This window comes from Narcine bancroftii, chromosome 2, assembly GCF_036971445.1.
Source record: "Narcine bancroftii isolate sNarBan1 chromosome 2, sNarBan1.hap1, whole genome shotgun sequence".
Taxonomy (NCBI): domain Eukaryota; kingdom Metazoa; phylum Chordata; class Chondrichthyes; order Torpediniformes; family Narcinidae; genus Narcine; species Narcine bancroftii.
The window spans coordinates 88,186,131-88,198,588 of NC_091470.1; the positions used below are offsets into that span (position 1 = coordinate 88,186,131).

General features: G+C 38.9%; 1 protein-coding gene across 7 annotated transcripts in view; it reads left to right on the forward strand.

The window, feature by feature from the left end:
- LOC138753873 (spectrin beta chain, non-erythrocytic 1-like) overlaps positions 1-12,458 on the forward strand; it is a 264,090-nt gene that overhangs the window by 71,746 nt on the left and 179,886 nt on the right. Inside the window, exon 2 of one of the 7 annotated variants that reach the window (XM_069917409.1) lies at positions 4,737-4,831. The exons of the other annotated variants lie outside the window; for them this stretch is intronic. Coding sequence (XP_069773510.1) covers positions 4,753-4,831 — 79 coding nt within the window. The 5' untranslated portion in view covers positions 4,737-4,752. The remainder of the gene's footprint in view (positions 1-4,736; positions 4,832-12,458) is intronic. 7 annotated transcript variants of the gene reach the window in all.

Here is a 12,458-nt window from a genome sequence, read left to right on the forward strand (position 1 = left end):
CTTAATGTATTAATTATAAATGTGATAGACTAAAATCACTTTGCAAATGAAAGTGCATTCTAAATGGTTACATTTTTTGACAGTATGTGTTTAAAACTAAATTTTTAGGTTGTTATTTCCAATTTTTACTCTGAAAACTCTCCAATGCTTTTTACCAGACGGATAAGTACAATATTGTCATCAAAGCAAACTTCAGAGGATCCACATTTATGATCAATGTGGTTGTCCACTTATAGATTTCAGCATTTTCCTGTTTTGACACATAGCACTGCAAAGTTACAAGATCTACCAAATATTATCCTGGATATTCTTTACTTCTTTTCATGAATGATAGTGTAATTGAAACAGGCAGTCCACACAAAACTCCAGTCTGTGAATTCACTTGTAGACATTTTAACTTCTTCAGATATCCCAGCTGTGCCCAGTTTTTTTCTCAGCGAATGCCCACTCATGGTCATTTGGGGGACTGATGAGACCAAACCTATCAGAAGTAGCTTTCATGGTGCAGGACAAGGACTATTTCTGAGTCCATGGCACTCAAACAAGCAAAAATATTGCTTAAACAAGATTCAAGATTCAATTTATTATCATAGTAATAAAATAGTGTCCTATTACAAGAAATTTCTTTTTGCCTACTGAAAGGCAGACAGGTTTTCCACCAGGAATTGCCTGAAGCGCTACTTACAGTCAGAGAGAGAGAAGCAAAAGAGAGTCTCCCCACCATCCCCCCCCCCCCCTCCCAAGTCACCGAGTGTCCATAGATTCACCTCCAGCAGCCACCCAGAGTCCAGTCCAAACCATCGGCAACCCGAGCTCCAGATCCGAACCTCCGACACAGTCAGGAACCCTTCAGAGCCCTCAGCACCTCCTCACCCCAGAGTTTGCAGCCCCTCGTGGTGGCTGCCGATTAAGAAGCATTGCCATTTTGGCCGCAGACACTGAGGTCACAAGATTGCAAATAAAAAAACGCACATCCACTGGATAAGTTTGTTCAGGTTAGTTCATAATGTAAGTCAGCCTTGGTTCTCTGCTCAAAGTTGATGGGCCCCTTTCCCTTTGAAGTAATCAAGTTTAGTTGGTTTCTTCCTTATTTCTCTCAATCTGACAAAATAAAAAAGATAATTTCAGTCTGTGGCCCTGCTTAAATGTGCTGTGGCCCTAAGAGAAGTTGTGTGGCCGCCTTTAAGAATGGCTGATGTAAGTGATGGTCATGAAATGTAGGGAAAAGCAAACAGTCATAACTACATATGTTTACAGAAAACTGTATCTTTATAAGATCCATTGAGTGAGATCACCTTCTCCCTTGCATATATGATAGAACCATGGAGCATTGCAGCAAAGAAACAGGCCCTTCAGCCCATCTAGTCCTTGCTGAACTATTTCTCCATCTTGTCCCATGGACATGCTCCTTGACCATAGTTCGCCATGCCCCTCCCATTCCTGCATCCATCCAATTTTTTTTTCATAAATGTCAAAATCGAGCCCTCATTCACCAGTTCATCTGGCTGCTCATTCCACACTCTCACCACTATCTGATGTAGAAGAAGTTCCCACAATATTTCCTCTGGACATCCTAATTTCACCTTTAACCCATGCCCTCTAGTTCTTGTCTCTTCTGACTTCAGTGGAAAAAGCCTGCTTATATTTTCTCTATCTGCACCCGTCATAATTTTATATGCCTCCATCAAATCACCCCTCTTTCTTCTATGCTCCAGGGGATAAAATCCTTATCTGTTTAACCTTTCCCTATAATTTAGTTCCTCATATTAACAATTAAGAAGAATTTGGTTAGGTACATTGGATAGGAGGTATATGGAGGGCTATGGATCAGGTGCAGGTCAGTGTGACTGGGCAGAATAATTGTTTGGCGTAGACTAGAAGGGCTGAAGGTACTTCCTATGCGGTAATGATCCATGGTTCAAACTCCGAGCCACATATTTGCAAATCTCCTCTGCATTCTTTCAATCTTATTATTTTTCCTGTAGTTATGTAACCAGAACTGCACACAATATTCCAAATTTGGCCTCATTAATGTTTTATACAACTTCACCATAAAATCCCAACTTTAATATTTACATGTGTGAACTCTACAAACTTGTGACTGGTCTTTATCCTGTGGTGATCCACTTACCAGCAAGCAAACTGGCTCCCAAAATGGCAGACATGCTGTGGAAAACGAAGGAAATTGACCAGCATCTGATGATGTCACTGTTGATGTTACTTCTTGTCATGTGACAGAAGCAGTGATTATAAAAGCCCAGCATGCAAGCCTGGAGCTGTCAGTCTTGCACTAGACTCCACATTGTATTAAGACAGATTATGTTGTGGTTACATTGTAGGTAGATATGATTTTGTGAGATAAAGTGGAGCAGGTCACATACAAGCACTTCAGAACAAATCTCATTTAAAATACTGGAGCTCTGCTCAAGCCAGACAGGGTAGCTCCTGAGGACCTTTACAAAAACTCTGGGGAGTGCCCAAGAAATTTCACTAATGGATTGTTGTTTTGAAAAGCAACAGATGAAAAAAATCGGAGGAGTAGTTCGGAGCTGCAGGCTGTCTGGAGTGCAGCTTGTTGTTCTAAGAGGGTCATGTATTTTTTCAAGCAGAGAGAGTCAAACAGGTTTTTTCTCTGTGAGAGAGAGAGAGGGGATTAGTTCTGCAGTTTTACAGTTCAACAGCTGGGACTGAAACAGGACAAGCTGGTAAGCTTGTGGAAAACCCCATTTTGCAGATGGGTTGTGAGTTCCTAGTTCAGCCTGGTTAACCCCTTTGTGATCCACACAAGAGGAGAGGACTGGCTGCCTAATGTTTCACTTGAAATAAGGGAAACAATAAGGATCTCTGTGGTGACTTGAAAGCAAGAGGTTATCATCTGGAAAACCCTGATGGGGCAAGTTTCTTCGGCAAGACACTGATGTGGCTGATTAAAAGGGATCAGTTTGTGTCCAGGAACAATAAATCTCTCTCTGAAAATGGACAAGAACCTTCCTGAGTGGTAACCATTTCCCTTTCAAACACCAAAGCCTGGTGAACTTTATAAATGTTAAATTCTGTGCACAGTATAAGAATTGCCTGTAACCAGTGAACTTGGAGGAATGAGAAATGAGATTGGACTGTGAAGTAAAGAACTTTTCTAAACTTACACACACATTACATACACATGCACTTCCAATTAGAAGTGGGTTAAGTTAGGTTAATTAAATTAATAGTAATAAATTAAAGTTTGATCCTATTTTCATGTTTAAAGATAATTAAAAGCAACTTTTGTTTAAGTAACTTTTTGTCTTGGTGAATATCTATTGCTGCTGGATTTTGGAGTCATCTGGACTCGTAACATTTTTGGGAGTTCGTCCTTTTGGATTGAAAATTGGAGTTTTGGGATCTTAAACTTTTGGAGCCTTTGTGATTCATTAGTTAATTTGTTTTTCTAAGACAATTTAAAGCTTGTGTGTGTTAAAACAGCAGCAATGGATGGTTTTTAAAATTTAAAAAAAAATTTTCACACTATGAACCGTACTGACCAAAATACATACAGACATTTTTCTCTTGAATATATACAGTGTCATTTTCTCCTCCTTTTTCCCCCTCCCTTCCCTCCCTCCCTCACCCCCATCCCCATTTATTTAACGTTCAATCTATATGATACATTAAACCCGTTAAACAATATCGTCACTTAATAAAAATAAACAAGAAATTTGTGTCTTCTACTTTTACATACTGGGTCAGTTCATTTTGTTGTCTTCTCCTTCTGTCATTTTAGGTGGTGGAAGTCCATGGTAGGATTTCTCTATTGTGTTCCATGTACGGTTCCCATATTTGTTCGAATACTATGATGTTATTTCTTAAATTATATGTTATTTTTTCCAATGGAATACATTTATTTATTTCTATATACCACTGTTGTATTCTCAAGTTGTCTTCTAATTTCCAGGTTAACAAAATACATTTTTTTGCTACAGCTAGGGCTATCATAATAAATCTTTTTTGTGCTCCATCCAAATCGAGTCCAAGTTCTTTATTTCTTATATATTTAGAAGGAAGATCTCTGGGTTTTTTGGTATATTGCTTTTTGTGATTTTATTTAATACCTGGTTTAGATCTTCCCAAAATTTTTTCACTTTCTCACATGCCCAAATTACATGTATTGTTGTTCCTGTTTCCTTCTTACAGCGAAAATATCTGTCTGATACTGTTGGGTCGCATTTATTTAACTTTTGGGGTGTGATGTATAGCCTGTGTAACCAATTATATTGTATCATGCGTAACCTCGTGTTTATTGTATTTCTCATAGTTTCGGAGCATAGCTTTTCCCATGTTTCATTCTTTATGTTTAGATCTTGTTCCCATTTTTGTTTAGGTTTACAGCTTGTTTCCTCATTCTCCTTTTCTTGCAGTTTGATGTACATGTTTGTTATAAACTTTTTAATTATCATTGTGCCTGTAATCACATATTCAAAATTGCTTCCTTCTGGTAACCTCAGACTGTTTCCCAATTTGTCCTTCAAGTAGGTTTTCAGTTGGTGGTATGCAAACCTTGTATCGTGAGTTATATTATATTTGTCCTTCATTTGTTCAAAAGATAATAATTTATTTCCCGAAAAACAATTTTCTATTCTTTTGATCCCTTTTCTCTCCCATTCTTTGAAGGAAAGGTTATTTATTGTGAAAGGGATTAGTTGATTTTGTGTCAATATTAATTTTGGTAGTTGATAATTTATTTTATTCCTTTCTAGGTGAATCTTCTTCCAAATGTTGAGCAGATGGAGCAATACTGGTGAATTCCTATGTTGCACCAATTTTTCATTCCACTTATATAGTATATGTTCAGGTATCTTCTCCCCTATTTTATCTAGTTCTAATCTGGTCCAATCTGGTTTTTCCCTTGTTTGATAAAAATCTGATAGGTATCTTAATTGTGCTGCTCTATAATAATTCTTAAAGTTTGGTAGTTGTAAGCCTCCTTGTTTGTACCATTCTGTTAATTTATCTAGTGCTATCCTCGGTTTCCCCCCCTTTCCATAAGAATTTCCTTATTATTTTCTTTAGTTCCTTGAAGAATTTCTCTGTTAGGTGAATTGGTAATGATTGTGATAGGTATTGTATCCTTGGGAAGATGTTCATTTTAATACAGTTTATCCTTCCTATCAGTGTTAGTGGTAAGTCTTTCCAGTGCTCTAAGACGTCTTGTAATTTTTTCATTAATGGCTGATAATTTAGTTTGTATAGATGGCCGAGATTATTATCTAGTTGTACACCTAGGTATCGAATTGCTTGTGTTTGCCATCTAAATAGTGATTCTTTCTTAAACTTCGTGAAATCCGCATTATTCATTGGCATTGCTTCACTTTTATTTGCGTTGATCTTGTACCCCGATACTTCTCCATATTCCTTCAATTTCTTACGTAATTCTTTTATTGATATGGATGTTGATACATTTTTGTCACAACCATCACCTGCAGAGCTGCAGAGCAAGAGAAAAGAGGAACTGATGGTTACTTCTAAGGCATTAAAACTGACTGAAGTAAAACATTGGATGAGGAAAATACAAACATAGAAGATTATAGTGAAATATTATATAAGTGATGGAAAATTTGTTGAGAAAAACAGATAATTTTCCAGAGGATAGATCTGTTGAATTACAATTGGAGTTGGAGTAACTGATGGTGGAAGAGGAAAGAAAGAAATTGAAGGTGTTGGAGGCTGATAAATAGAGACAATACAAGGCAGAGGAAGCTGGAAATTGAAAGGGACAGACAGTTTCAATCAGAGAAGTTAGAAATTGAGACAGAGGGAAGTAAGAGGATTGAGGTTGTAACTCCTGGGGAGAAGGTTTTGGTGAGTAGAAAGATAAATCTAGTTCCTCCTTTTGATGAAGGAGATATAGATACATATTTTCAGCTTTTTGAAAAGGTTGCTGAGAGCTCAAGATGGGCAAAAGAAAAATGGCCTCTTATGCTCCAAAGTGTATTGAAGGGAAAAGCACAAATTGCATCCTCTAGTTTGACTACAGAGCAAGTGGCAACTTATGATACTGTTAAACAAGCAGTATTGAAAGTTTATGAGTTGGTTCCAATCACCTCCTGTCTTTGCCCTCCCCCTCCAACTTTTTGTTCGGATGCCTGCTGACATTCTTCCATAGCTTGATGAAGCGCTCAAGCCTGAAACGTCGGTTATGTATCTTATTTGCTCATAAAGGACACTATTTGACCTGCTGAGTTTCTCATTTTCACCCAGTTAAATTAATTTTTTTGGTTCCTGTTCTTGTACATCTCATCTCATGACTGAACAACCTGAGCCTTGAAGTTCCCCTTTGTGTTGTTGGGGGTACTTTGTGCTTGATTTTTGCGGTGAAGGATTTAATCTTGCAGCCGGTCAAGTGTTGATGTGATTCATCAAATGATAAGGAATGGCTTTCACTGTAGAATTCAGGATTCAGCTGTGGGCATTGGAATTAAATTTAGACAATCTTGATCAGGGAAGCCTTGATCAGCCTGGTTCTGTCTATTCGTTCCGATGACTTTTGATTCAGTATAGTTAGAAACAGATGCTGGTTTAAAATAACTACCTGAAACTCATCTCATGCTAATAGAGCTAATGTAAATATTTTTTATTCAAACAAATACTACTTCTTTAGATCCAAAAATTAAAGTGTGCGCGTACTATTGCTGTTTTCTGAAGGAGAAATTAGCCTCTGATTTTTAGTTGACCAGTTTCTCCAGACAATACAATCTTTTTATGAATGGAAAGATGAAGTAGGATTTGTGTTAAAATAGTAACGAAATAAATGAGATGCCTTCAATTAGCCCAGTGTAAAACATGTTGATGCAATGCTTCTCCAGTTATTTTTGGAATTGGGACTACAATATAGATTATTCCTAATTTATAAGACATTTCACTTAGAGAGGTCCATCAAAAAAATTAATTGCTTGGGGAATAGGAGAAAAGGCTCATGCCAACACAATAAATGGTCCTCTTCCAAATCAATGCAAGAGACCTGCTACTGTTGCATGTTAAAGGCTTCATCGAATGGAAAGAATTCCCTTTATTTGGCATTAACCTCACATTGAACGTAAAAATGCCAATAAAACAGTATGGACAAAATCTGGGCTAGTTGCTGCCCATCACATTAGTGACATAAACTCAAAATTGATTGAAGACTGATAGACCAAATTAAGACTGTGCTCGAGAAGTAAATGAGAAATCACTGATTGTTGTTTCTTTTAGTGCTCCACTCTATATTTTTTTTTCGTGAACTGTTAAATGCTGGCTTCCTGATCGTTTCTTAAAATGTAATGGAACATAGAGCATTGGAGAAAAGTTCTTTTAGCAATGCGTCTGGTGAATGTTGGAAAGGGAGGCCCCGGCGGCAGTGCGATTCCCCTTAACCGGAGTTCCATTAACTGGACTTTTTTAGCATCACAAGTTGAAATCTTTGAACATCAATAATGAGGCTGCAGTTGTTCATTCAATGACTGATGGTGAAATAGCTGAAATTGTTCTGCATCCAGGCGAGCATGAAGAAGAGGACTTAATTAACACAGCAGAAAAAGTGCCTGTAGGTGCTGGACTTATTGAAAGACTAGAGCAGAGTGCATTTATAAATCATGACTGTGTATAAAATCGAAGAGAGATTTCTAAGACAAAAACTATTGTTAATGAAGCAGTTGACACTGGAGGAAACATTTGAAAAAGTTGATGAGAATTTGGTGCTGCACTTATCTTCTTTTGTAAGCAGAGATCAAGTTGTTATTTGGTACGTATTGAACATTATTTCAAACTCGAAAAACCCGCCCTTATTTTGTTGTTTAACCTCTGCTACAAGTACCTGCTGATATTGCTGAAAGCCATTGTCCCGTTAACTGAAAAAAAACCCAGTAACAGCAAACTGTCCGGTCCCAAACTTTTCCATTATGGGGAAACGTACTGCATTCTTGGCCACTAGAGAGAGGCAAAAATGAGTACAAGGATAGGTGATGTAGAGATGGAAACCGTGGAATCAGCTGGGATTGGGGTTACTTAAAATGAGAGAAGTCATTGTTCATGCCATTAGGTTTAAGGCTGCCCAGGAGGAATATGGTGTGTTGTTCCTCAAATTTCCCTGGAGCCTCACCCTGACAATGAATGAGGCCAAGGAGAGACGTGTCACTGTAGGAATGGTTGGGGGAGTTGAAATTGTTGGCTGCAGGCAGCTCAAGTTTAGACCCACAAACAAGTACAGGTGTTTGACAAAGTGGTCACCCAACCCACCCCCATCTGATTTCTCATCTCTTCTTTACCTACTCCTGGACTTATGTTTTCTCTTTCTCTCGCTCTCTCTCTCTAACTTTTATTTTCCCTCCCACTCTTCCTGATGGTTTCTCCCTCTATCTGTCTCTCCATCTCCCACGTTTTCTGCCCCATATTTTTGTCACCTCTGGGTTCCTCCCCCTTTATATTAATTTCAGTTTTACTATCTTAGTCTTGGTATAGGGTTCAGACTCAAAGTTGACCATTTCTACACATGGATGCTGTCTGACCTGCTGAGTGCCTCCAGCAATTTTTTAGTTGCTCAAGATTCCAACATTTGCAGCTTTTGTGTTGTCCAATTCATAATTTTCATTACAATAAAAAGGAAGATCAGTTTGCACCAAACAAGGTAGCATGGTGAGGCTCATTCAGGAACCTGATGGCTGTGGGGAAGAAACTGTCTATAACCATGTGGGTGCGTGTTTACTATCTCTACCCAATTAGAGGAAGCTGAAGAAAGTTTGTCTGAGGGGTGATTGGTCCTTCAGTGCATTTGCTGCCTCTTCTAGGGAGATGGAGTCAATGGAGGGGAGTTTATGTGATGCTCTGAACTACATACATGCAGCTTCTTCTGAACTCAAGCAAAGCAGTTGCCATCCTGCACTCTGCTGCATCCAGCAAGTATGGTTTTGATGGTGCACCTGTAGACATTGTTGAGGGTCAAAGGGGGACATGATGAACTTCCTTAGTATTCTGAGAAAATAGATGCATTGGCTTGTTTTCTTGATTGTTGCATCAATATGCTTAACCCAGGTCATGTTGGTGGGACATTTATCCCTAAGAACGTTAAGGTATCTATTCCTTAATGTGGACAGAGAAGTGGTCTCTGTTCCCACTCCTGAGGTCAATGATCATCTCCTTTTTCTTATTGATACTGAGAAAGAGGTTGTTAACATGACACCAGACTTTCAATCACTTTCCTGTGTTCTGTCTCCTCATCTTTTGATGCAGCTCCGCTAATATAATTTTTAAAATTTAGTGATACAGCATGGTAACAGGTCCTTCTGGCCCACGAGCTCGCCTTGCCCAAATACATCCATGTGACCATATACACCGATGTGACTAATGTGTCGTTGGTGAATTTGAAGATGGAGTTGGAACAGTATTTGCCTGTACAGTGGTGGGTACAGAGGGAGTACAGCAGGGGATTAAATACACATCTTTGAGGAGCTCTGGTATTGTGTGTGATAGTGGATGAGATGGTTTCCCATCTTCACTGAGTCCACACTCTTAGATAGGAAATTGCAAAGGAGGCCCTGATGTTTGGCCATGAATTTGCCAGGGAGAATGGGATTATGGATTGGGAATAAATGTGGCCAGGTACCCAAAAATATTGTAGCAGACTTCAACAGGGATTTTATCTGAAGGCTGCACCTGGCAATTGGAGTCAGGTGTCTCAGGCAGTTGGCATTGAAAAGCTCAGATCAGCAGGAAGCTGATTGGGCAATAGATATCAAGTGACCCAGGGAACTTGTGGCACAGGGTGGTATATATCACGTCAACTCAGCAGTCGAGGGCAGTGGTTCTCAACCTTTTTCTTTCCACTCAGATACCACTTTAAGTATTCCTTATGCCGTTGGTTCTCTATGATTAATAATGGATTGCTTAAGGTGGGATGTGAGTGGGAAGGGAAGGTTGAGAATCACTGCACGAGACCTTATTGTTACTGAAAGATTTTGCTTGAGAAAAATTGTCATCGGCCCATTTCCTTTGGAGTTCTGAAAACTTGCACATAACGAGTCAATAAGATATGATTAAAGGAGTGACCTTCAAACTTGTTCTTCCCACTCACACCCCACTTTAAGCAATCTCTTACTAATCACAGAGCACCGATGGCATAGAGATACCATAAAATGGTATGTGAGTGGAAAGAAAAAGGTTGAGAACCACTGGTCTAGGGAGATGGTACTATTGACTGGAGTTCCTCACAGTACATGCAGCAGTCATTAGGAAATTTACAACTTTATTTTTCTGCAGTACATTGATAAAAACATCTCATGATGAGTTTAATCATTGGTTGTGAGGAAATGCCAAGATGAAGATTGTGCATCCACCAATGTGGCTCCACGATATTCGTTCAGGTTACAATGGAGTGCTACAATGAGATATGGATCATCGCATCAACTACCCCTCATCCAAAATTGTTTCCACATTTTTTTTAAAATGGCAAATGTACAGCTCGAAAGCCTGGCCTAAAAACCAACTGCAGATTCGGCAAATGTTGGGAACTCATTCGTGACTAAATCCAGTCTCTAAGGCTGCACATTTGAACCTATTTTGCAGCAGTCAGCTGTGTGGTCATCATGGAATACGTTTCCTGAGCTGCAGTCGTCACTTGATGCCCATTCAGGAAGTGGTGGAGGGCGCTTGAAATACAGAGGGACAGCTCGGCAGATGGCAGGAGCAGGTGGAAGTTCATCAAGTGCTACAGATTCACACAGCAGGAGGGTCCAGTGCATAAATTGACAATGGAGTGTAATTTGGTTGCAGTTGAGCATCTTCGCTTGTTTTGACTCAGAGTCATTTTTACACTGACATTATAAAAAAAAAACATAGTGGAGGATATCCTGTATTGGAAAACAGGTCCTTGGCTCCTTGACCAATGACACAACTGCCTGTATTATAATGGACAGATGCATCAGGTGCAGATGACATTGTCGGCTTTCATCCTTTAGATGTGCTCTTCAATTATGAATTGCATCATTCTGGAAAAATAAACTATATTTGATTGAATAGCCTATTGTAGCTGAACTATGACGGCACTACAACTCCCTGAAGGCATCGACCCGGCCATGTGACATCAGTGCATGATGACATCAGCATGGGTTGAGTGTGTGATCTGGGCTTTTGAAAAGTTGCGCAGGTAATGAAGAGTAAATCCATTTGATTCATAGTGGTTATTCATTTTGTTTTCACGGCAAATGATGCAGACATATACAGCAGAGATGTCAGAAAAATGATGTAATACGTCAACATTGAGCACCGTTTGATTAAATAAAGGGAACTGAGCATTAGATTAGGTCAGGATAAATCAGTCCACTTGAAGAATTCCAGACTTATTAGAATTCACATTTTCCAGCTGCTTTCTGCTCTTTATTATAATTCCATTGAAATTCAAAAGTTCGCTGGACCTAACTTCATGTAGTTTGACTGGAAATTCAAGCAAGCAAGACTATTTAATTATCAAAACTCTCCTCTCAACTGCATTGACTTGTGACTTCTCTACTGGGTTATTTCCAGCCAATAATAAATGTTGTTTCGGGAAGAGCCAAGGTTAAGCATTAACTGAACACTGTAATTCATTCATCAACATGAATTGGCTTTGGATTTGAAATTTTTGATCACTGGCTTTCTGAATTTAATTGAAACATTGAAATTTAGACTCTTCACTTGACAGATTCACGGAATATCTGGCAGCAGGAAGTTACCAATCAGTATTAAGTGACTGGGATTGGGATATTTTTTTGTTGCATTTTATTGTCAGACTTGCATTTGGAGCATAACACTTTATTTTGTGAGACTTTTGGCCATGTATAATTAAACTAGACTTGAAACAGGATGTTTATTCACTTTCAGATATCAGATCCGGTGTCTGGTTGGCACCACTTGTCCTGTGGTGTGACTTTGTGGGCGGGTAAATAATTTTGTAAGTAGTTTTGCTTGAGAGAGGTTTTTAATTTTAACCTATCTCAGACTTCCCAATTTCTTGCTTTGAAGATCTTCAAAGGCAACAGTCTGCAGGGTTATCCAGGTTTTACAGTTCTGCTGGTTTCCTAAAATTCATTGATTTTTTTTTCTCTCTTTGCAGAAGAGAAATTGTGTTGATAAGTTGACCTTAGAAGTTGACATTAGACTCAATTGAACCCATGACCCAGGAATTGCACCCGGGTCCCAGGAGGGCTAGCCGGGTGCTGCAATTAGAAAGCACCGTACCCACTACTTGTCCCTGGCTTCTGTAAGCAAATAGATATCAATCATGTAAAATACAATTGGAGCGTTCCTTTGTCTTTATAGACACCTTGCTTACAGCCGTTGACACATTTTTAATATTTGAAAGAAAATGATTTTGTTCGCAATTGGGCCAATTTTCTGACTGCAATTTCTTTTTTAAAATTTGAGATACAGCACGGTAACAAACCCTTCCGACCCACACACCTACACTGCCCAAA